This window comes from Patella vulgata, chromosome 6 (assembly GCF_932274485.2).
Source record: "Patella vulgata chromosome 6, xgPatVulg1.2, whole genome shotgun sequence".
Classification (NCBI taxonomy): domain Eukaryota; kingdom Metazoa; phylum Mollusca; class Gastropoda; family Patellidae; genus Patella; species Patella vulgata.
This window is the reverse complement of record NC_065884.2, coordinates 51,979,406-52,006,542: the sequence shown is the minus strand read 5'-3', so window position 1 is coordinate 52,006,542 and position 27,137 is coordinate 51,979,406. Positions and strand designations below refer to the sequence as shown.

At 39.6% G+C, this 27,137-nt stretch overlaps 2 protein-coding genes across 4 annotated transcripts in view; one reads left to right on the top strand and one right to left on the bottom strand.

The window, feature by feature from the left end:
- LOC126825040 (myotubularin-related protein 13) overlaps positions 1-3,739 on the bottom strand; it is an 82,268-nt gene extending 78,529 nt beyond the window's left edge. For all 3 annotated transcript variants that reach the window (XM_050554463.1, XM_050554464.1, XM_050554465.1), the window contains exon 1: positions 3,628-3,739. In XM_050554463.1, coding sequence (XP_050410420.1) covers positions 3,628-3,682 — 55 coding nt within the window. In that variant the 5' untranslated portion in view covers positions 3,683-3,739. The remainder of the gene's footprint in view (positions 1-3,627) is intronic.
- A 13,960-nt stretch (positions 3,740-17,699) lies between these two features.
- Positions 17,700-27,137, top strand: part of LOC126825041 (sodium/hydrogen exchanger 10) — a 39,082-nt gene continuing 29,644 nt past the window's right edge. Inside the window, exon 1 of the mRNA XM_050554468.2 lies at positions 17,700-17,771. The gene's annotated coding sequence lies outside the window, so the exon portion shown is untranslated. The remainder of the gene's footprint in view (positions 17,772-27,137) is intronic.

Here is a 27,137-nt window from a genome sequence, read left to right as displayed (position 1 = left end):
TCTGGTAGTATTTATCTGCTTGTTAACAAATGAGTGTATGAAAACAGATCTGTAGAGAATTTACACAAATTGTTGACAGACAGACAGGGGTTAACAACAAGACTACATGTATCTACTCAATGCACATGATGCACATGAAATGTGAACATATAAAAAAACGTTTCCAAAAGCAGAGAGAAATGGGGTTTAACGTCCACTCGACACAAACTAGGTCATTTCGGGACTAACATGGTTTAATTTTATTTCAATAATTCGCTTGCGCGTAGGGGTCTTTAGCAGTGGGAGGACCTGGAGAAAACCCACGAGGCTGGACAGGCGACCCTACTCCTTGTCACGTACAACCAGGGATTCGAAACCACGCCAGTTGACTCAATGACAGGCCTTATGATACAGCACGAACGTGCTAACCATTCGGCCATCCAACCCCCCCCCCCCCCGTTTCCAAAAGCATCATTGACATGGTGCTTATATCATGCTTAAAGACTCTTAGAAAAATCGTAGTTTCTAAAACAATTAAAAAAAAACATGTACATGTATGGTAGAGGTGAGTGCATACATGTATCTGCCATCAAAGAAAGCAATATCTTTTTTAATGTCTACATACGGCATTAGTAAGTAGCACAAACGTTTGTAGAACTATAACAGAACCAAATATCTCTAGAGAAATTATATGGAATACATATTCATTTACCTATCTGGAATTAGTGCTCAGTGGATTGTGGTTAGTTGGTCAGATCTCATCAAGATCAAAAATTTTTAACATTCACCAACTGACCGACCACCTGGTAAAACCAGGCTGCTTTTATAAACAGTATAAACTTTCTTTATTCTTTATTAAGAAGGCTGACAGGTATTTATAGATAAAATCTTATCTTAGAGAAGGATGATGCTACATGTACATATAATATAATTATTTTAAAGGGCCTATGGCTCTATTCAATGGAAATGGGTCTAAAAGTGATTTATATCAAAAATAACTGAAATTTGTAATCTATTATTCTCAATAAAAGTATGTGAATACCCCAAATTGAACGACAGTCATTTACACCAGCATAATCCATTCTAAACACTTTTTTATTCTTATTTTGCAGTTTGTAAATCAGTCATTACTAATTACTTCCGCATTATCTTGTAGGATATGTTTTTCTTTCTTCATTACAAATGGTACCCAAAACTATAGAATACTCAACTTGTGTATCGATTATAAAATGTTCATTGTGTTTTAAATATTGGATCCTATATTTTCATGGCAAGATAACTAATTCAATATATATTGAAATGGACCAATATTGAACTCTAATTCGTGTTTTAAATTTTGAATATTATGAAAAATACTGAGTTAGATGTTTAGCTCTCTTAAAAGAGATGGTCTACCTATTTCTAAACAGTTCATATCAGAAACAGAACTAGCATTCTTTTTTAGATTTGGAATGCCATATTGAATGCATACTTAAATATATAGTTGCATTTAGAGAACTAGAACACATAGAACTGATGGACCACCTCCTTTTAAAATGATCTGTTGAATCTGTTTGCCATAATTTCATTCCAAAATTTCAGATGTCCAAAGCGGTGATAAGTTATTGCTAAGGATAATAATTGGAAATCAGAATTTGTGTATAAATGTATGAGAACCCATTGTACTATTCCAATAAAATTCTGATTCTCCTTTGACATCTTATCCTTATCTGGAGTGGTTGCCAAGCCAAAACATAAACCCACCTGCGTCTTTTTCAGCTTTGGTATTTGTACAAAACCATTTATAAGTTTGTACATATTACTGTCAAGAATAATTTACAATTAATTTTTGTGCTTGTGCACATACCTTCCCCTTAAAATACTATTGTGCAAATTTAAATTCGAAGATGGTGTTCTCTGCAACATCTAATGTAATGTACACAGGCAATTAAACACAATCCATCATAATTAAGTTGGTTGAAATCAACTTGAGAATCTTGACATTATGCACAGAGTTCAAAATTCTTTTAACTTCCAGTAAATGAGATCATTATATGTTTTTTTAGCTTCTCCTTGTGGTTAAAAAAGGTGAAATATAATATGAGACAATTTTGTCAGCCAGTTTTATGTCAAATATAGCTTATATGTACAATATACTGAAAACTGTCTCAGATTCTTTAACGTGCACACCAAAAAATACAGGACCGAACCCAGCTTTTCTGTACCATCCAAATGACTACGCAACATTTTACTTGCCAGCCCTGCAGGCAATACATCTGGCAAATGGGGACCTACATGTAGCTTGAAAAGTGAAGTAGATTTTTAAAAAATTTGCTATGAAAATATCTGGCTGCTACAGCTTACTACATGGACTATGGTGCTTGTTAGTGTCATCGAGCACCATACTCAACCCTCACACAGTTGATTAACAAGAATCTTGTGGATGTTCCCTTGCCACTGTCATCGTTTTCAAAGCATCATCATACATGTATGTATTTTTGTTTCTATACATCTAAACCCTATGAAGACCAATAACAACAACCAATTGATGTCTATAAAATTGCAGGAATTGTGCAATCAATTTTATTTATTTTTTTCATCGGAGGGTAGCAGTTTACAATTCATCATGGCCTGCTCTTGTGTACATGTACAATCTAAACAAACTTGAACAATTGTGTTGGTAAGACTGTGTTTAAACAAAATTTTCTACTTCTGTTTCCAAACGGGTCACTTTGCATGAAGCCGACATGGCAAATGTATGCATTAGGGAACTACAGTGTGCAGTCGTCTTACTCTGTACAGTTTTAAATTGTGATTTTGTATAGAGAATTTGTGCAAATCTTATATTTGGAAAACATTTCTTCACAAGTGAGAAAAATATTTTATGTACAGTAGAGAACCTAATATATGTAGTGCACTAACATAATACGTATAATATATGTACTGTAGGCGAATGTGGTATGTAGGAATTTATGCTCTTTACAATGGGAAAGAATGATTCATTGAGACTACACTTTGATTTTTTAAGGGAAGCCGAGGATTTCAACAGAAAGTACATGTATTCTATCCTGCCCATGCAAAGACCACATTAAACAGAAAAGTCATCTATAACTGGAAATGTGAATCCTGCATGAGGGATGGATGAGTGGTGATTGGATAGGGGGATTCCCATAGGCCCAGTATTATTAGTATTGTGTACAATGATAAATGAAGGTTTTGACAATCAGAAGTGATCACTTGTGTACTTTAATTATAAACATATAGAAGAGTTGCATACTGTATAATATATTTAGACAGTAGCAGCACTGCATTCTAGAGTGAAGGCTAAAGCAACCACTTTGAAGGAACTGTAAATCTAATCATGTTGTTAAGTCAATCAAGTGTGACGTCTGGCTAGGTGTCTGCACTTGACACCGTAAAAAAACAATCTCAATCAAGACTGGATGAATAATGTGATGAGAGTTCCACTGACCTTCACACCCTTTGATTAGTCATAGACAGTATTATTATAGAAGCCATGAAAGTGAATTGATTTTGGTTTATTTACCAGATTATCCTTTGAAGACCTTCGTTCGCGACGATAGTCTATCGCACCTGATCGCTTGGAATTCGTTAATTATTCCTAGTTATAGAAGGCTGTCGGTTATAGAAAGTAAATAAATAACTTACGTTCTTTCTCATGGTCGTATCCCACCAAAACGAAGTAGTCAGCCAAGCGAGACATCACAGTATTTCCCAAAATAATGGTAATGGTACTCACACTCCCGTTACATGGCGGCCATATTGATTACCGTATACTTCGCGCACAGAGCTACGCAATGTTGAAATTTCCGGACTTGGTGGACTAAGGGGAGCAACTCTTTTAAACGACCCTACCTGTCTGTCTTTCTTCAAACTCCTAAAAATGTCTGTCTTTTTTGGGGTGTACCGGTATATTACGACCAAATTATTTTCCTAGCATATCTCTAGAACCAAAGAGAAAGAGCAAAGGACAAAAATCACCCAATCTCTCTTTTTAAAACACAAATCTATCTTTTCGTGCATGTATAGTAAATGGTTCATAATACAATAGCCTATTCACAATTCATCTGTTTTAGTTTTTAAAATTAGTATCGGATGATGCGAAAAACAAATGCTGGTGTTCCCAGCTCACCTGTGCTTCAGATTCCTTAAAAATGCCCTTTCTTGTCCTACACGTGACATTAAATTTTGAAGTTTCTTCTTTCCTGATTGACGTCCTGGGAAAAATGACCGAGATATTTCTAATAATGAATTAGGCCTACATGTCAAAATAGTTCAATTAATGCATTTTATTATTATATAAACTATTTAACATCTACTTGTTATTTAAGGGACGTAGGTATGGTTCGAAAAGGGTCAACTTATTCGCCACCCACAATTTCCAAAATTTTGTCACTTTGGAACTTTTCCGCCATTTCGTCCGAAATATTTACCATTCGTTCGCCTCTTTGTAGTAATAAATGACAACTGTTAAAACCTTTAAATCTTCGACGTAATGGATTATAAGGGTTTTTTTTATACTGCACTTGGGACGATTGAGGATATTTCACTTTGGGGAGAAATGTAAAATCTGTACGAAGTTCTTGGACCCTCCATGATATGCGATCTATATAAAAATTGTTACGGTATATATATATATATATATATATATATATATTAACATAACCCCTCCTCACCCCCTTAACATGATTTCACCTGTTCAACCGTTTCCCCAGCATATTTAACCCGTCCGAAAACCACCGTTTATCATGTGACCCTAACACATCCACAGAAGTGATGACTGCATTATCCATCCGAAATCGATGGTCGCAGGGGGCAGGTTTAAGTTGTGGGAAGAGGAAGAAGTTAGAAGGTGTTAGATCTGGAGAAAATAGACCGGGAGCCCAGGGGGTTAACCTAGCTGAAAAGTGTACCAATTCTCTCCTACGGTATCAATGCATGTATATCTGGTATCATCAGAATGTAAGTCTGCCGGGTTTCTGGTGGTGGGTGTGGTATTCCACGCCCAAAATGCCATGCCCCCCAACTAGGCTAGATTAGCTCAAAAGTGTACCACATGAAAACCGTACCGTACATCTTCAGGTGTTACAAAAACACTCTAACAGACATTTCTAGTGGTGGGTTACCCCTGACAGAGCTATGTAATTGTCAGACATTTGTAGTGGTAGAGTATCCCTGACAAGAGTTTTCTAATTTCCAGACCGCAGCTAGGCTAGATTAGTTGAAATCTGTACCACCTAAAACAGCTTTTGAGTTGTTCAGTACCACTACATGAATCATGAATGACCACTGCCAGACAGTTTGTGCGGTGACCCCTAACAGACACGCCCAAAATGCCCCGACCCCCACTACGATAGATTAACCGTCACTGTTCCCGTGGTCCAAAAAATTAAAAATTGTGCCAGGATGCGTAAAATACTAATACCTAGCACGTATGGAAGGGGCGATACTCTGCGGTTTCAGGAACAATTTTTTTTTTCAAAAACGCATTTTTAGCCCCATAAAACGTTTTATGCTCAAAAAATCAATTTCTTGTAACCGCAGTTTATCGCCTCTTCCAAGGCTGCGTGAGGGAGAATCGTGAAGCTACCAGTCATGTGCAGCGCTCACTGCTACTTGGGCATCCAAACATCTCGGCGAAGTTTATCTCTGGGATTTTCTTTCATTTGAGGACGCAATGTGCGCCATTTTATCTGCGTAGTATGCACCATTTATGGCGGAACCCCTCTTTAGATAATTTATCGTGATTACGCCCTCAGTCCCAGAAAACGGAGGTCACGACCGTGCCAACAGAAGACGTTCTTTTGAATTTATTGGGCGTTCGTGACGTTACATGCTTCCACTGCAAACTTTGACTTCTGTCTCTGGGTCAAAGTGATGAACCCAGGTTTCACCCCGAGTAACAATGTGACTCAAGAAATCACGCGGATTTCTCCGATAGTACTGAGAAACTGTTGACTAAACATGGCGCTCTGACGTTTTTGTTCCGCAGTCAACATTCTGGAAACCTAGCGGACTGACGCCTTATTCATGTGCAAATATTTATGGGTTATTTGTCCCACTGATTTTTTGCTAATGTCTTGTAATCCCGCCCCTTGTAAATTCAGCATACTGAACTAACTACACGAAGGAGCATTGTCACCTAATGTTGGTGTCATGTCATCATTAATTTGCTTTGGCGTCAACTTTTTCGAAAGCAGTTACTTAATCACGAGTCCGCATTCGGATTTCTTCATTTTGAGAGAAAATGAGGGTCATGCTGTTTATAAATATATAGGAAATTATAGCACGTGAAATTCATGTTTTGTATGTCAAGCACATCCTGGAATATTTTTCTAGCAACATCAACAGATTGATTGAGTTTGTGCAATCTTTTCATGGCTAGGCCGGAAACGTTCGAATCTTAAAACGACCTTGGATGAGTTCTATATTGATGCACATCAGACCGCAACTTCTTGGGTTTTGGCTCCTGCCTATTTCGCAAAATGTAAAATATGCACAAAGTTTGTGGACCCCTCTTGGTTCGATATAGATGAAACTTATATGTTAAGGATGAAAAGATTTTGGACGTATTTGATTACGGTGCGCGCCGGACCGTAACTGTCGGGGATATGCCCCCACACTTTGGGCAAAATGTCAACGTTTGTTTATTACATCAAAAAGAATATATAACCAGCGGCTGTCAGACAGGATATGCCAACATTTTGAAAGAGATGGATAGAGAACAAGCTAAAAACAAAGGGGATTTTTTGTACAATCAGGGGCAATATTCCAGAAAGTTATGGTCTGAAATGCGCAAATATCAAAAGGGACCGAGATCTTTGTGATATAAAGATGTGTTTTAAGTTTCATCAGAATCGGATAAAAATTGTGACCTCTAGAGGGTCGACAACTTTCGTACTGCATAGTTTTACACAATTTGCGTACAAAGAGCGACCATTTTGTTGAGCAGTTTCATTTCGATTTTCTCGAAATTTGAATTCAACCTTCATTATGGTGGAATAGTGAAATATTTAAACGGTTTTTAAAATCGGAAAAAAATTGTGACCTCTAGAGAATCCGCAGGCTAAAAATGCCATTTTTCGAACAATCAGGGGCCATAATCCAGGAAGTTAAGTTCGGGTATCCGCGATTATTCACATTTGTTTTTAAATCAGATAAAAATTGTGACCTCTAGAGGGACCTCAAGCTAAAAACGCGATTTTTCGTACAACCAAGGGCCATAATTCAGGATGTTGCTGCTATCCGATATGCGCGAATATCGAAAGGAACCAAGATCTTTGGGTTATAAACTTACAATTCAAGTTTTATCAAAATCATGCAAAAGAAAGTTGTGACCTCTAGAGGGTCCACAACATTGATATACCATATTTTTACGCTATTTGACTACGAGGCGTGGCCATTTTGTCTGTCAGTTTTGGTTCGATTTTTACGAAATTCTAACTCAACCATCCTCAGGGTGCAATGGTAATAAGAATTATGACCGCTATAGGGTCCACAAGCTAAAAACGCGATTTTTCTTACAATCAGGGGCCATAATTCAGGAAGTTACGATTCGATATGCACGAATATCGACAGGAACCGAGGTCTTTGGGTTATAAACTTACCTTTCAAGTTTCAACAAAATCGGATAAAAATTGTGACCTCTATAGGGTCCACAACCTTGATATACTATATTTTTACGCTATTTGAGAACGATGGGCGGCCATTTTGTCAGTCAGTTTTGATCTGATTTCCACGAAATTCGAACTCAGCCAGCCTTAGGGTGTAACGGTGATATACTAAAACAGTTTTTTTTAAATCGGATAAAAATTATGACCTCTATAGGGTCCACAAGCTAAAAACGCGATTTTCGTACAATCAGTGGCCATAATTCATGAAGTTATGGTCCGATATGCGCACATATCGAAAGGAACCGAGATCGTTGGGTTATAAACATATATTTCAAGTTTCAACAAAATCGGATACAAATTGTGACCTCTACAGTGTCCACAAGCTATAAACGTGATTTTTCGTACAATCAAGGGCCATAATCCTTGAAGTTACAGTCTGATACATTAAAATATCGAAAGGAACCGAGATCTTAGGGTGATAAACCTATATTTCAAGTTTCGTTGAAATCGGATAAAAAATTGTGACCCTTAGAGTGTTCACAAACAATTGTGGACGGACAGGGGCGACGACAATATACGTCCACATGAAAATGTGGGCGTATAAAAAGCAGGTCAATTCAATGAAGATTTCCATACGAACTAAATTTCATTTCTTTACTTCGTAACCTATTGGTTTAAGGGTGTCAGAATTTAGAGAAGCTACACTTTTAATTCAGAAACTTGAAAATTAAAGATACATTGTGTAAGATTTAGATAAAGAACTGCCTAATAACTTCATTCTGAGAGTGGGGTAGGGATGGACGGTCGAATGGTTAGCGCGTGCGCGTTGTATCATAAGGTCTGTCATTGAGTCAACTGGTGTGGTTTCGATTTCCCGGTTGTACATGGTAGGTAGTAGGGTCGCCAGTCCAACCCCGCGGGTTGTCTCCGGGTCTTCCGGTTTCCCCCCACTGCTAAGGACCCCTACAAGCGAATTATTGAAATAAAATTGAACCATATGTTAGTCCCGAAATGACCTAGTTTGTGTATTTATGTAACGTTTGAGGCCAAACGAAAGATCTGCATTAGGCAGATTTAGCTCTTGAATAATGCATCTTTAAGTAAGAAAACCTTCCCTTTATAATTCCGCTTGAGTGCATGGCTGAAAGAAATGTGCCATTTAAATACTATGTCATTGTCTTTTTAATGGGATTAAAACTCGTTATAACCAAATCTGTCAGGTTTTCACCTCTATACGACGAACACGTATAATAATTACTGTCTCGACCAGTTATATTGGAGTAGATATACAGTTTTTCTTAAGTTCATTACAGCCTTTATGGCTTAAAACAAATGGCCAATTCTGACCATTTGCAGTTTATACTGGTTTCTCTTGATTAAACACTGCCATTTTTATGTATTTTAGACAAATAAAGTAATAACAATTCTGGTATATTTTTTTCTTAAAGTTAACCCATTCTTCATAAAATAATTTTTTATTCTTCATATAGTAACTTCGGCGTGTCTAATTGCACAGCAACAACAATCTGTACGATAAAATAGAACATTATTTTAGAAAAAAAAACATCCACCTCCTCTAAAAGCCAAAGCATTACGTATATTTTAATCAAAAATCAATCAAGTTACTTACGAAAGCCAGTCAATCGTGTTAATTCAGAAGCTTTCGTCGTGATTTGGGAGTGACCATCATGTTTTCAAATCTAAATTAGAACCTATCGGTCAACTTTGATCTTGAACGCTTTCTTCGTCTAAAACTAGTTTATCATTGGAAGAAGGCCTAAGTATCCGTGTTTGTCCGATTTACAATCCCATTATTAAAGGATTGCGTTAAACTATGTGACGCCTGAAATTAGCGTGATTGTTTTTCACATTATCAATATTTGCTTTATAAGGACTGTTTATTGGGCCTAGAGTGGCGATTATTTTTAAGACACAATAACTACAATGTGCAGATATGGCAACAATAATTAGATGTTGTGGGGTTATTTTGTACAAATCACTTTAACACTGAACAATAAATTAAAGATAAAAGTGGCATTTAATATATTTACTTTACACGTAACCTACGTATCTAGTACGTCATTGATAATAAAACAGCAGTGGATAACTTTAATTTTTGAGGATGTGTAAATTACATTGCACTTATAAATTTATAAACAAAGTCGGACTTATTAATAATACATCCAACAAAACGTATACAACAAAATTAATTAGGTTTTTATTTACCCTAATGAATAATCTTTAGAAAACTGTATTTAATGCAAATTGGGTACACGAACATTAATATTTGAAATATGAATGGGAAGATAACTCCACGAAATTGACCACGGAATTTCATTAACGTTTCTCTTTACGCCCAATACAAGATTCCATCGTGTTCTCTTTTCGGTGTTATATTCACAAGAATATGGACCTCACTTATACTAAATGAAAAATACCTGAGAATTTGAATATTATATTATGTAAAAGAAGTGTTCACAAAGTCTTGTGGAAAATGATGAGCCGACGGACGCAGGTGGGTGATGACAACATACCTCCACATGTGAGAATAAAAACACCTTAAACGGGTTTAACGTCCATATACTTTTTCTACAACTACAGGCAAATGGAGACGGACACAATGCAATGTGACAGCGACATTTCCGCTCACATTTCTTCGAATTCCAAGAATTTTTTTTTGCGCAGACCAATATGTTTCACAGAGGTATTGTGAAGACGGACTAGCAAATATTCACTGTTGATCAGTGTGACACGGGACCTCCGCTTTTCGTCCCATTCCAACGACTAGCGCTCATTACTGTAACAACAGTGACGTGCACAACGCCCTTGGAATACTCTCAACGCGCTCTCTGTAAGGATAGCAAGACCCGTTTAATGTAAGACTTCACAATAATTTTTGGGCTGTTATAAAATCTTGAAATAGATATATATTTTTTAAACTGGTCGATATGATCTGGCCCGTTGTAGTGGTATATTGGACATGTCAGCATCCCTCTCCCCGCTGTAGATCCATACTGTTTATTATTAGTATAAATCTTTGATATTATTGTTTCTTATTATGTGTATTGAGTACTGTAGTCTATATTATGTATATACTACATGTATATCTGTGTTGTGTCTATTGAGTACTGTAGTCTATATTATGTATATACTATGTCTGTGTTGTGTCTGTTAAGTACTGTAGTCTATATTATGTATATCATGTTGTGTCTATTTGGTAATATAGTCTATATTATGTATACCTGCCAATTGACATGCAAAATGTAAATGAACGACTGAATGAAATGGGATTTAAGTTCCTACTTTTCTGCACCAGCAATGAAGACTGACATACCATAAAGTGTACTGAGAAGTTGTGCCCGGGCAGTACTCGTATTGATAACACCTAATGCACCAGAGCTCCAAAGCTATCGACTAAATTTATCTCAGATAAAGTAGCCTAGCTAAGACTCCAAAAAGACTTCTCAAACCCAGAAAGACCACTAGATACTACAAAGATCATCTAGTCGAAGGATAGATTTAAGGTTGTCTTTGTTTTTATACCTTCACAAGGTATAAGGGTTACTTTCTTTATATTTTGCATTCTTAATTTATCTTATTTTACTTTATTTTCTTTTCCTTACCTCCTTCCTCAGTGCTTTATTGTTAGGATATTGTTAGGATATTATTTTTACTTTATTTCTATATATTAGATATAATCCTTAATCAACACTGTTCAGTCCCTCCTTTTGTTTTCGATTGTATCTTTCGGCAGTATAAGAACGATGGCGACAGAGGCTAGCGCACCCATGTCCATGGCTGACGCTTTTTACAGCAGCCCTGCACCGAAGTTCTTTCCTGCGGCAAAAAGGAGAGAGGAGCAGCCTCACGTCGTACTAGTGAGGCCACTGGAAGGCAAGTCCTTTCAAGGAGCCAAACTTACGGCTGTGGGGAAGGAACTAAAGAGTAAGTGGGGTATTACTAACATACCCGACTTAAAGATCACTGTGTCAGGCCAACTTAGACTTGCCTTAAAAAGTAGGTCTGAGATGGATCTGGCGCTGGCTCAGAACATACTTCTCGGTATGACCGTGACGGTGTCCGAACCGATCACCTTGTCTATTGATAAGGTGGTTGTTCATGGGAAACCGGCCGAATATACCGGGGAGGAAATTCTGGAAGATCTTACAGGGAGGGGGTACCAAGCTACCGAGGTATATCGGGTTAATGTGGCTCAGGGGAAGGATCAGGGAAGCTTCGCCCTATCCTTCAAGAAAGGTACCGCACCTGAGGCCCTTAAAATCGTGTACCTCAACCGCCGTACCCACCCCTATGTTACGGGGGTGAGGCAGTGCGCCAACTGCCAGAAACTAGGACATACGGTAAAGTACTGTAAGGGAAAACCGTATGCGCCCAATGCGGAGGAGAACACGCGGTGGCGGAGTGTAGGGTGGGTAGCAAAATTAACTGCTCAAACTGCAAGGGCAGCCACGCAGCCAACTCCCCGCAATGCCCAAGAATACAAGCGACCAAAGCAGCGCTACGTCTGCAAAGCAAAGATAAACTTACCTTTAGGGAGGCAACCCAGCAAGTAAAGAGCAAGGAGCGAGAAGCAAAAGTAGTCAGAGAACCGGTGGTGGAACCAAAACAAGCTCCAGCACCGACTCTCTCGACGTCCGATGCAACCCCCACCCCTAAAGGTAAAGACAAGAAGAAAGAGAAGAAAACATCTACCAAACCTGTAGAGGTCAAACAGAAGACAAATCCATCCAAGAAGAAAGAAGAGGAACCGAAAACAAAGATTCATGAAGAACACTTCATTCCTAAATTTAAAACGGAGAGTGGCTTCATGAACTTCATGATCGAGTTCCTCAGGGTGGTCGTGTCCAATGAGGACCAAACTACCAAGTTGGCAAGCCTACTCGGCAAATAAGGACACACATGGTCAACGCCGATGCCCTGTGTGTCATGATTAATTCAATCAACACGGTAAAAAAAAAGATCAAGAGAAGAAGACGACGACGAAGAAACCACAAAAGGCGATCAAATGGCAAACCTTGCACTCCGTAGAAGGATATCTCACGTTCGTCACTACAGCACTTGCCCAGTTGCTTGCCGGTTTTAACACCAAAGACGAACACTAATGAGGTACCTCCTATGGAATGTGAAACGCCAATTGACCAATAAATAGACAAGACAGAGAGGCATCCATCCGGACAGTCATTATGGCGGGCCAGGTAAAAGTTCTACAACTAAACGTTAATGGACTGGCTCCCAGATGTGCTGAGCTGAGAAAATACATCACCCGCAACCCCAAAGATGTAATATGCCTCCAAGAAACCAAGCTACTACCAACCAAGAACGACATCTACTTGCCCGGATACACTTGTCAGACCGGGCAGACCGGGCAGCACGACACGTGGCGGCGGTCTTGCCATCTACGTCAGGGATAACTTAAATTATATTTCTGTTTCGCTTGACGTAGAGGACCCTCTAGAAGCAATGGGCATAGCCATCACATTGAGCAATAATACAAAATTGACAATAGTGAATGTCTATGTACCCCCAGATGTCACGAGAAAACCAGTTGACTTCCAGTCACTTCTCGACCAGCTTCCTCAGGGCGAATTTGTGTTTTGCGGGGATTTCAACGCAAAACACGTCCTGTGGGGGTCACCGAGGAATGACTGTCGGGGGATTAGCCTATGCTCAATAATAGAAGAGAACGACCTATGCGTACTGAACGACGAGAGCCCTACTTTTGTTGGAGGAAATGTCCCACCTTCACACCTGGATCTCACGCTCTGTACGCTTGGTATGGCAAACCGCTGCGACTGGCAAGTACACGAAGATGAAACACTTGACAGCGACCATCTACTGATAGAACTCTGCATCCAATGTGAAACAACCAGGGAAGTCTATAACGAGAAACCCAATTGGAAAATAAAAGAGGCTGATTTGGCTAATTTCCGTGTAGGCTGCTTTGGGTGGAAAGAAGAAGACATCATCGATGCCAACATCGACGTGTACGCAGCCAACATCACGAGTGCTATTATAGGTGCCGCAGACGACTCCATTCCCAAGACTTCTGGAGGGCAATCAAGGATTAGAAAACCTTGGTGGTCACCAGAATGTCAGAAGGCGGTTAACGAAAGAAAGAAGGCACTACGCCTACGGAAACGCCACTACAATGAAGTCAATCACCAAAACTACCTGAAGTTGAAATACGCCGCAAGATACACCATCCGGAAGGCACAAAGCGGACACTGGATGACATTCTGTAATGCGTTGAATCAAAACACGCAAACAGGTGCCGTCTGGAAGAAGCTGAACGCCATGAACGGGAAGCGCAGATCATTCAACATACCAAACCTAAAGAATGGAGATGGGTACGTTACCAACGGCAATGAAAAGGCAGATCTACTTGCAAAAGCTTTCGCTGACGCAAGCAGGGACGAAAACCAATCACCAGAGTTCCTGAAGAGAAAGGAAATCTTTTACTCACAGCACCCTTCATTAGAAATTGAACCTAATGAAGGGGCTAAACCAATCAATCTACCCTTCTCTGAGGAGGAGTTAAATAAGGCTCTTTCCCTCAAGAAAGATAGTGCGGCTGGTGAGGACAAAGTAAAGTACTCGATGCTTAAACATCTGCCTAGAAATGCCAAAAGGATACTACTAAACTTCTTCAACACATCCTGGCTGACAGGAGAGGTACCTAAAGAATGGCGGAAAGCCAACGTCATCCCTCTTCCAAAACCAGGTAAAGAGAGAACAAAGGCAGAGTCCTATCGACCAGTAAGTTTGACATCCACACTGTGCAAAACCTTGGAAACAATGGTTAACATACGACTACAGTTCTATCTGGAGAGCAACCGACTGATCGACGAAAATCAAAGCGGGTTCAGGAAAGGGCGTTCAACAACGGACCACTTGGTGAGACTACAGCAAGTCATGTCGCAGGCACTCCTCTCTGGGAACCTGTTATGTGTCGTGTTCGTAGATTTAACTAAGGCTTTCGATTGAGTCTGGCTAGACGGGCTGCTCTTCAAGTTAGGACGTATTGGTATGACGGGCATAATGTTTCGGTGGATCAAAAGCTTTCTGAGCGATAGAAGGATACAGGTGAATGTTGGCAGATTCCTGAGTGCCGAGTAAACATTAGAAAATGGCACGCCTCAGGGGTCGGTTATCAGTCCCACTCTCTTCAATATCATGATCAACGACATACAGAAATCTTCCTACCTCAACGCCAAAACTGAGTTAGCTAAATTTGCTGATGACAGTACCATATGGAGGAACTTCTGTGAACTACAAAAGAACATGCAGAAGGCCTTAGACAAATTCATGGCATGGGCAAACGATTGGGGATTCAAAGTCTCGGAGAAGAAAACAGTCGGCATGCTTGTAAGCAGGGATAGTGGGATAAGCAGAATGACTCTGTGTATGAACGGGAAAACCATCGAGTTTAAAGACCAAATCAAGTTCCTTGGCGTAGTCTTTGACCGAAGACTGACCTGGAAACCGCACATCGACGAGACTGTAGATAGATGCACCAAAATCCTAAACTTAATGAGAAAAATAACGGGCAGCACTTGGGGGGCCAACAGAGTCACACTAATGATGGTGTATCGTGCTCTAATACGATCTGTATTAGACTACGGCTCTCTGGCCTTCATGAACTGCGCGCCAATACTCTTAAGGAAGCTTGACACCATCCAATACAAAGCTCTGTGTATTGCGACTGGCGTAGGGCAAGGGACTGGGAGAGAGGCACTACTACAGGAAGTCGGGGAGTTGCCCCTATCCCTAAGAAGAAAAGAACTAGCGACAAGGTACTGGGCTAAGATCTCGCAACTGGGCGAAAGATCCCCAACCTTTGTCAGTCTACAAAACACAAGATATGTGAGAGATCCTAGAAAGAAAAGCTTCGACCAGGGTATCAAGGAAACAATCAAGGAACTGCGACTGGGGGAGCTCGTGATAAATGAACACGACCCCCCAGCGATCGTCCCTTGGACGCTCCCTATACCGCCGATTAATCTGGATCTAGTACAGAAAACCGACAAGAAAAACAACCCCACTGCTGCACGTGCTTTCTCTCTAGAACACCTGGAAGACAACTGGCCGTCTGATGACTGGGACCATGTGTACACGGATGGCTCACGCAATCCTGAAAGGAGCACCAGCTCGTTTGGAATATACCTGTCAAACGGGGAACAGGGAATAAGCAGGAAACTGCCCAATAACTGTTCGGTGTACACTGCAGAGCTTGTGGCCATTCGTGACGCTATATCATGGATTTCCCATCAAAAGACTAGTAAGTTCGTCATTCCAAGCGGCTCTCTGGGCAGTCTGATTTCAATTCAAAATGACAACTCGGACTCAAGACCAGAAGTCATTTTGGAAATCAGGCAGCTGTACCAGAGGGTTTTAGAGAAGGGAAGCAAAGTAGAACTCGTGTGGATTCCATCACATGTCAACATTAGAGGAAACGAGGAGGCAGATCGACTCGCCAATGAAGGTCTCAAGGACACAGCACCACTCCGCACCATAGACTACAGCACGACGGAAATCTACAGTATGGTCAAAAGACAGGTCAATTCAATCTGGGAATTAAATCTCGTTGAACTTGACACATACAGATTCCGGCTGAATGACAAGATCTACACAAAGACAACACTCAATCACCCTAAAAGAGATATTTGTAGACTTATATCGAAGCTAAGGGTGAAAGAGCGGCTGCGAGACTACAAACACCAAGTCATCATCTGTGAGTGTGGAGAAGAATGTACCACCAACCATGTCCTGGTAGACTGCGAGGTATACGGGGAGGAGAGAAGGGAACTAGTGAGAACAATGGAGACCAACAACATACCATTCAACACTAAGAACCTACTCTTCCCGAGACCAGATCTGAAACTGCATATCTTCGAACAAATCCACGCCCTAATGGACACAGTTGGACTAAGTAGAATAGTGAAGTAAGAGGGGGTCAGGGTGAGACGGGCCCGGCATCTAAACACTAAACTACATAGGGGATTTATACCAAACTGGCAGGATAGTGGAGTAAGGGGGGGGGGGGTCACGATCAGACGGACTCGGCATCTAAACACTATTCCACCAAAAACAGACACCAAACCTACACATTGGAATAGTGGAGTAAGGGGAGGTCACGATAAGACGGGTCTGGCACCTAAACACAAACCCCACAAAGATGACATCTACCAAACTACAGGATAGTGGAGTAAGGGGGAGTTACGGTCAGACGAACTCAGCACCTAAACACTATTCCGCAAATAAAACTGATACCAAACCCAGAGAGTGGGATAGTGGAGTAAGGGGAGGCCACGATAAGACGGGTCTGGCACCTAAACGCTAACCCCAAAACGATGACATCTACCAATCCAGAAGCAGACGAGATCATCTACCAAACGATATATTTTATATTAAATAAACGGAAGAACTTCCCACTAAACCAAATCCATGGCCTAAGGCCAAATGGAAAGATTGCAAAATCATATTCTAAAAAACAGGAATCAGCTTCGGCTCTCCTATGTCTTGTCTGCGATATCACTTACGTGGAAGCAGACGTTAAACCCCAAGAACGAACGAACGTGCCCGGGCAGCAATTGGATCCCAACTGTCTTAAGTTTTTGTTTACGTGCACACCAACGTGTACACGGGACCTCAGCTTTTTCTCGTCCCATCCCAACGACTAGAAGCTGATCCTTGTCAGGACCTCTGTCGTACCCTTGGCAAAGGGAAACCACGCTGGAAAATCTCGGGGAACTTTCTCGGCCAACACCGGGATCGAACCCCGGAAACGCTAGTTCGTGAGCCAGCCATCGCGGAACGTCAAAACTGTAAAGGCCAAGGTCTCTGATTATACCGAGTCAAAGTGGGTAACGAATCAAACTTATTGTCAGTCTACAAAACTTTCATCCGTTTCTGTAAATTATATTTTTAAGGAACTGTAGAACAAAACGCGTGCTAATTGTAGTAAATTATAATACTAGTTTTTAAAGTGACATCAGTATGATATAGAACATTTTCAGTGAAGTGACCCACGTTTTTATAAGATTAATATACGTATGTCAGGAAGTCCTGTTATACAGGTTTATAACTTGGTTATGATGTTATTTAACTGAAGAAATAGTTGTATTTCTTCAATTACATTCAAGAACACGGGATAGTACAGTAAGTTAGAATTTTTCACAGCTTTACATTCACAATTAAACAATACCTAACGTCCAAGTCTTTTAAAAGTCAATTATATGATGTAATATCCTTTAACATGTTTATATGAGATTAATACGATTTATGTATTGACCATCTTTAGATACAAATTATACCCGGGCCCTGTTTTTAAGAGAATAATATGGATATGTGAAATCCTACGTCGTGATACTTATTACGCCAGTCCTCATGCCCTGGGGCAGATAAATTTTATTCTGTTTAAGCTTAGGATTAACTCAAATGTGTATAATATCATAAAAATATTTGATATTTTATAAATCTTTTACTTTCTTGTGATACATTAGGTCCAAAGGATGAAAACTTATCAGGTTGTATTATAAATTTAATCAGCAGTAATTTTAATCAACGATTCGAATTTCAATAATAACGAACTTTCTAGAACATTTTCCCTAAAAAATACCCCTCGGATACCATTGTCAAAGTTAATCAAGTACCTGTTGCGCACCCGGATGTTGGAGTTGTTCCCTGTCATCCTGGTCAAAATGCTTTTGAGCCGTAGCACTAACCTTACCTTGAAACCTCATCGATTGATAACCATGATTCCCAAATCGCTCCACCTGTAGGTTACGCGGCTCTATAAGGGAGAAATTTACTGACCCAGAACAAAGGTTTAGTTTGTTTATAGTAAGAATATTGAGATACTTATATATAGGAAACTGGAATGCAGGTGACATCATCTCATGCAAATGCTTTCAGGCTTTAAATAATTTCAAGTAATACAGGTCTCTTGTTAAAACTCTTGCTTTGTCTGACACGACTAAAGATAACAGCCATTTTAATGCCTTTAATAAAGTACGTTTTTGAAATATCTGTAATTAAGCAGTAAAGAAGCTCTAAATATCCCTTTGATATCGCAATAATCACTTATCTACCTATCCCCTAAATACGCTATAATATACGCATGTACTACATGACACATACAATCACGACAGCCACGTGGGGTTTTCTTTTGCCAGAAAACATCAGTAATTTTTACATACAATAAAAATAGGTAAAATAGTTTTCCTTTAATGTCCTTTATGTAATAAAAATGAATATACATACATATATGCTTTAGAATAAACGCCGTCTGTCTCTTACTAGACTGATCTAAAATATAAAGTCGGAGAAAATTGAAATTCTATAAAATGAAATGGGATTTAACGACCTACTTTTCTGGCTTACAGTGTACTATGAGGGAATTTTGTTCGGACATTTTCATTTTCGGGTACTCTTCGTTATTCGGGTTCTTTTCTTTGGACGCTATAAAGTGTACACGTGACCTCTGATTTTCGTCTCATCCGATCGACCACACGATCCTCCTTGTCAGAAAATCTGACAATTTCAAAATCGTTACAAATTGCAGACAAAAATCTACAGTTAAACACAGCATATGATTTACGTGAAATTGTTGACAGAATTGTCATGTATTTCATATTAGTTTCCGTCTGTTTATTGCAATTCACCTTTTCTCCACTTTGCGGCCTCTTGCATTGCATTTTTATTGACTCTGTCTGGTTTTGGTGAATAGTCGTGATCTGGAGGCGAAAGGACCAGGACGTAAACACACATGAATTATGGAAATCACGTCCAAAAATGACGTCACAGCCTATAGATTCCTTTGAATGGGCGTAACAGAAAATCGAGATGGTCAACCCCCTTTAATATTTTTATCAAATGATTGTGATGTGTTAGGTCCTTTTTGGTTATAAAGATTAAGATTATCAGACTGTTAAAAAAAAGTTTTAGGCCGTGTCATGGCATGACCTTAACAATTACGCCAGTGATCATGAGTTTTGACACACTGTGGTGTTTAGCAGAGTTATCGGTTAAGTTTATTAGAGACAGATCACCATTAAAGGGACTGTTCCGATTTGAACAGAGTCTCAAAAATAAAAATCCGAGTAGGTGTGAAATTTAAGCGCCAAAATATAGAGGAATGGTGTATATAGCTTGTCTCAAAATTTCAGTTCAAAATATTGAGTCGTGTGGACGTGAACGTCAAAACTGCTTATCCGGACACGTAACCCTTTTAAGATTTCGGGTCAGTTTTTTCGTTGGGTGACCTGATAATCGATTCCCGTTCCGTTAGAGGTCTATACTGTGAATGACCCACTTGCTGTACTTGATAACGAAAGGTAAATTTCACCTACACATTATTTTTATAAAATAAAAGTCTGGTTTTATCCAGATACCGCATAATGCAGCTTGGAACACAGATCTCCATTTCCAGATGAAGACTGACAGGTTTAAGTTTGTTTGAAAACGTATCATATATACTGAGTTAGTTGTTCGGTCCTAAGGTAGAGGATTTTAAGCTTTTTTAACACAAAAATAAGCAGTTTTATTCTCTAAAATATTATCGGGATTGACCCTTTAAATTCCACCATCTACCATCAAAGTAGATGGTTTGAAGAGACATTTTCTGCCAGGTTTTGGTAAATATTCATGGTTTGAGGCGGAATGATAATAGAGCCAAGAGGTTGGTTATGATGAATTGGACTGTGGATAGTTACATTATAATTATAGTTTATGTATCTCAAAATTTCACTGGTCATTTCAACTTTCGAACAAAGACATGATTATGTGTTGTTCTGTCTGTGGTGGAATGTAGGAACAAGAGACTAGCTAATTTAACAATGGGGAAATTAATGGTGGTCTATACCCAAGTGTTTACGAGTTATCTCCCTTTATTGACTTAAACTCAGTGGGCATTTTTTGGAATTAACTTTGGGATGTTTGATTAACACAAAGTACACCGTTTTAGATAGCAGAGTTACAGACCAATTCATTATAAATTATTAGGAGACATGTACAGCTTAAAGGGGCTAAACCTGTAACTCAGTATTGTTCATAATATTTAAAATTAAAAACACAAATTAGAATTCGATATTGGTCCATATGTTGTTATCTTGCCGTGAAAATATGGGATCCTTATATCCAACATTTAGAACACAATGAACATTATATAATCAGTACACGAGCCGTGTATAGAGTCATAGCACGCTCTTTAAGCTTAATTGTTCAGATTTGTTCAAAGGTTTTTGTCGGGACAGCGACGCCTTGATATTAGGCCAATTTTTAAAAGATTAAAAGCACATTCTTATATTTTATTGTGGGGGATGTGGGGTGTGTGTATGAGATGGGTAATGGGGGTGGCCGAATGATTTAATGCGTGCACGTTAGATCATAAGGTCTGTTATTGAGTCACGTGGCGTGGTTTCGATTCCCAGCTTGTACGTAACAAGACAGGGTCGCCAGTCCAACCGCGGGGGTTTTTCTCACGATTTATTGATATACATTGAACCATACGTTAGTCCCGAAATTACCTAGTCGAGTAATGCCCCACCCCTCTCCCACATAGCGTGTTTGTCTCTTCACATTTTTGAGGCACTTCTATCACGTTTTTTTTTATTCATGTACGTTATAAAATTACAGAGAAAACTTGTATATACATGATAACAAATTAAACTGTGCTAATTTCAATCACGTTTGACCACGAATTAAAAGTAAATATAAACAGCTAAAATTAGGTTTAACATATATATGATGTGATTACCAAGTAAAAAAAAATGGTTTAACAAATTAAAACTGTAAAAAAGAAAAAGATATTCTCAACGGTTTGCTGGTTTAGACGTCCCTTATATAAAACCTTCTATAAGAATGTGAACACCTTCAAGATATGAACACGTGGTATGTATAATATATGTATTTGTTACTGTCAACTTGGTGTTGACGAGACGTTCAATTCTTTCAGTTTACATAGGATTTTCAGACACGCCAGTTTATCGTGGAAGGGGGACCACGGTGGCTGAGTGAGTAGGACGTTGGCTCGCTAACGTGGAGGTTCCGTGTTCGATCCTTGCGTTGGCCGAGAAAGTTCATCGGGATTTTCCGATGTGGTTCCCCCGTGATAGTGGTGTAGGCCTGAAGTTCGAACAAGGGACAACATATAGTCGTTAGGATGGAACGAAAATCCGAGGTTCCATGTACACATTGGCGTGCACGTAAAACAACCCTTGACAGTCGGAATTCGATATAAGAGTAGGCCCTAGCGCCACTGTACGGGCCAAATCCCTCATAGCACGCTGTATGGCATATGCAGAACAGTCAGTAGGACGTTAAACGCCATTTAATTTCATTTATCAGGGACGACGGGATTCGACGTCATCATATTTTTAAAATGACGTCATAATATAAAAAATTATTTTTATACGCCCACATTTTCATGTGGACGTATATTGTCGTCGCCCCTGTCCGTCCGTCCGTCCGTCCGGACGTCCGTCCACAATTGTTTGTGAACAGTCTACAGGTCACAATTTTTATCCGATTTCAATGAAACTTGAAATATAGGTTTATCACCCTAAGATCTCGATTCCTTTCGATATTGGCATCTATCGGACCGTAACTTCATGGATTATGGCCCCTGATTGTACGAAAATTACGTTTTTGGCTTGTGAAGACTGTAGAGGTCACAATGTTTATCCGATTTTGTTGAAACTTGAAATGTAAGTTTATAGCCAAACGATCTCGGTTCCTTTCGATATTCGCGCATATCGGACAGTAACTTCCTGAATTATGGCCCCTGATTGTACGTAAAAACGCGTTTTTTGGCTTGTGGACCCTATAGAGGTGATAATTTTTATCCGATTTAAAAAACCGTATAATTATATCATCGTTAAACAATAAGGACGGTTGAGTTCGAATTTCGTGAAAATCGGCCCAAAATTGACCGACAAAATGGCCGCCATTCGTTCTCAAATAGCGTAAAAATATGGTATATCAAGGTTGTGGACCCTATAGAGGTCACAATTTTTATACGATTTTGTTGAAACTTGCAATGTAAGTTTATAACACAAAGATCTTGATTCCTTTCGATATTCGCGCATATCGGACCGTAACTTCATGAATTATGGCCCCTGATTGTACGCAAAAACGCGTTTTTTGGTTTGTGGACCCTATAGAGGTTATAATTTTTATCCGATTTAAAAAACCGTGTTAATATATCACCGTTACACCATAAGAATGGCTGAGTTCGAATTTTGTGAAAATCGGCCCAAAACTGACAGACAAAATGCCGCCGTTCGTTCTCAAATAGCGTAAAAATATGGTATATCAAGGTTGTGGACCCTATAGAGGTCACAATTTTTATCCGATTTTGTTGAAACTTGAAATGTAAGTTTATAATCCAAAGATCTCGGTTCCTTTCGATATTCGCGCATATGGGATCGTAACTTCCTTAATTATGGCCCCTGATTGTACGAAATATCACGTTTTTAGCTTGTGGATGCTATAGAGGTCATAATTATTATCCGATTTAAAAAATCATATTATTATATCACCGTTACTCCCTAGGGACGACTGAGTTCGAATTTCGTGAAAATCGGCCCAAAACTGACAGATAAAATGGCCGCCCTTCGTTCTCAAATAGCGTTAAAATATGGTATATCAGAGGTTACAATTTTTATCCGATTTTGTTGAAACTTGAAATGTAAGTTTATAACCCAAAGATCTTGGTTCCTTTCGATATTCACGCATATCGGACCGTAACTTACTGAATTATGGCCCCTGATTGTACGAAAAATCGCGTTTTTAACTTGTGGACCCTATAGAGGTCATAATTTTTATCCGATTTAAAAAAACCGTATTATTATATCACCGTTACACCCTAAGGACGACTGAGTTCAAATTTCGTGAAAATCGGCCCAAAACTGACAGACAAAATGGCCGCCCCTCGTTCTCAAATTGCGTAAAAATATGGTATCTCAAGGTTGTGGACCCTATCGAGGTCACAATTTTTATCCGATTTTGTTGAAACTTGAAACGTAAGTTTATAACTCAAAGATCTTGGTTCCTTTCGATATTTGCGCATATCGAATTGTAATTTCCTGAATTATGGCCCTTGATTGTAGGAAAAATCACTTTCGTTTTAGCTTGTTTTCTATCCATCTCTCGAAAATGTGGGCGTATCCTGCCTGGCAGCCGCTGGTTGTAATTATTGTTCCATTGCATTGAGAACAAACTACCCGTTCCAGTGCGGTATTATCCATTGTATATGGTTTGGTTTGGGTTTTTTTCAGCTAGACCCACTAATTTTTATATTTGTAAACGGTGGGGTGGGGCGGGTTGATGAATGGTCGATCGGGGGCGCTTTAGATCACAATGTCTGTCATTGAGTCAGTTGGCGTGGTTTCGATCCCACACTTGCATGTGACAAGGACTAGGGTCTCCTGCATAATGTCCCCCACCCCCTGTTTCCTTCATATAAAAAAGACCCCTAGTTTCTGTTGTGTGGACGCCCCCCCCCCTCTCTCTCTCTCTAATTGACGGCTTGGGTTGGTGGTTAAGGAACATTTATATTTATATTTAAGAAATATAATAAGCGGGCAAATGAAACTTCTTTTATCACTAATCTAATATCGTGTCATGCAATCATTAATATTCAAGAAAATAGCTTTATTTTACCTTCTAACTATTTTTTCCTGGTTAGCCCACGAAGTGCTTCTTTTGACACGACAAGAAAATTTTGAGTAATTGTTTTAGTTTAAAATACATTCCGACAACGACAAAACGTTTATCTTTTTGACATTATTTCTTTTTCAAGACATAATGGTACAATATTATTAGAGTATACTTTTTGTGCGCAGATACGTTTAAATCTATACTAATATTTGTGACTGTCGTTTGTCTGTCTGTCTGTCTGTCTGTTCGGGGTTGGCGGCTACACTAGGTCTGCCCCGAGTCTGAAATTTGGGGTATAGGGGTAGCTCGGACCGGTGAGTAACATAGGCCAGGTGGCGTTACTCTACCACTTCCGGTTTTGGAGTTATGACCCCCGAGCGAAGCCGATCTGTTCGGGGTTGGCGGCTACACTAGGTCTGCCCCGAGTCTGAAATTTGGGGTATATGGGTAACTCGGACCCGGGAGTAACATAGGCCAGGTGGCGTCAGTCTACCACTTCCGGTTTCGGATTTATGACCCCCGAGCGAAGTCTGTCTGTTCGGGGTTGGCGGCTACATCTGCCCCGAGTCTGAAATTTCGGGTATAGGGGTAGCTCGGACCGGGGAGTAACATAGGCAGGTGGCGTTAGTCTACCACTTCCAGTTTCGGAGTTATGACCCTCGAGCGAAGCCGGTCTGTTCGGGGTTGGCTGCTACACTAGGTCTGTCCTGAGTCTGAAATTTGGGGTATAGGGGTAGCTCCGACCATGGAGTAACATAGGCCAGGTGGCGTTAGTCTACCACTTCCGGTTTCGGAGTTATGACCCCGAGCGAAGTCTGTCTGTTCGGGGTTGGCGGCTACACTAGGTCTACCCCGAGTCTGAAATTTGGGGTATAGGGGTAGCTCGGACCGAGGAGTAACATAGGCCAGGTGGCGTTAGTCTACCACTTCCGGTTTCGGAGTTATGACCCCCGAGCGAAGCCGGTCTGTTCGGGGTTGGCGGCTACACTAGGTCTGCCCCGAGTCTGAAATTTGGGGTATAGGGGTAGCTCGGACCGGGGAGTAACATAGGCCAGGTGGCGTTAGTCTACCACTTCCGGTTTCGGAGTTATGACCCCCGAGCGAAGCCGGGTATCCTGCTAGTACTAAATAATTTAAAGTCACATTGCGTCATGTTAGCGCTATAGAATCCCTGCAAACTACACTATTGTGAAAGATAATTCTCTAATAAGAATATAAGTCCAAAAATGGTCCAATTTCGTTCAGTGCTTACAAAGATATGTTGATTTGAAATTTAATAGATCTATGATGCTCGCTATGTAACAAGCACGCCGCCATTTTATTGTCCGCGAGTTGTTATTGATGGGCCTATTTTAAACCGTACTGAATCCAAGTCGTAAAGTGAACTAGCGTTAGTATTGTTTTCTTTATTAAATGGATTAAATCGTGAGAAATTTAATATTTTAGCAAAAAATGCAGATGACGCATCGCTACTTTAATATCCAATTTGATATTATTCAACGATTTTTTTATGCTACTAAGACAACGTGAAAATTAATCACCGACTAAAGTTTTTAAAAATGATTGTCACTTATCTCTAAACATGAAGGGTTTGTTCAGTAACGGAATTGATCGTGTCTGAAACCCGGATCCTTAACGTGTCAGTGATGATGATAATATATATGCCAATAGGAAAAAACTTATAAAATAAAGTCCAACCCACGTTATAAATATGTCCGCTTAACAATGACTTATAAAATGTATTATTCAACCAAAAAAAGTTAAAACACACACGTGCTTACACAGGATACAATTCTATCGAGTAGGATTCTCTTTATTATGGCTTGAAGTGAAATGGGGTTTAACGTCCGACTGTTCTCTCCCTCCTGGACCAATGAAGACGGCTAAATCTATTTGTTATGTCCAGCTTAATTTTTATCAAGGTCGTTGAGATGTAAATAAGGTGAGGGCACGTGATTGTTGGCGAGATTGTAGGTTAGGGTTAGGGTCAGCATTGGGGCTAAGCCCAGGCTTAGGGGTGATAGTTGGGATTAGCGCTAGCCCTGATTACATTTCGTGACCTATGACTAAAAATTGAGCTGGCCTTATCATTTAGCACCAACCCATGAAGATCTGATCGGTTGTATAGTGCGGGTCACGCCAGGTGTCATACGAGCGGCTTTTGACCCTTATCCGATTAATTATATCAACAAAAGAACAATTAAAGATATGGAAGTACATTAGCTGTATAATTTTGTTTTACATAAAACTTTAAAAAACTGATATGCTGCAAAATATATTAGACGACATCCAATCACAAGACAACATATACATTCACCCTATTTTGTGAATTTCAAATGAACCTAAGAAGTGTGATCATTTCTGTGATCTATATACTGATGTGATATCTGTCATTTGCGAAAAACAAAATTGTATATTAACCTACATGCTGATGGGGATTTTAAGTTTGACCGAACAATACTGATGTCGCTTTCAATCAATTACATGTTACTGTTTGTATGACGTAGGACGTTATAAATCAGTGTGTGACGAAAGGTATAGAGGTTTGTTTTATTACCATTTGGTAATAAATATTCAACAGGGACAGGCCTCTTGTATTAAGGACTTATATATCGTACAATACATGAACACAAAGTACACCCAACTCTCTGTTGGTCCAAACATCTTAAAGAGAAGTCATAGTGTTCGATTCTTTTTTTTATATACTGGTACATTAATTAGCCGGGTGATTTGGAATGAGTCCAAATTCTAAATGTCCGTTTTATATAAACTTAAAATATGTACCACATTATTTACATGGCGGAATATAGCCTTGTGTAATCAAGGCATTCCAAACTCTTGTACATAAACAAGTATGGATACGAA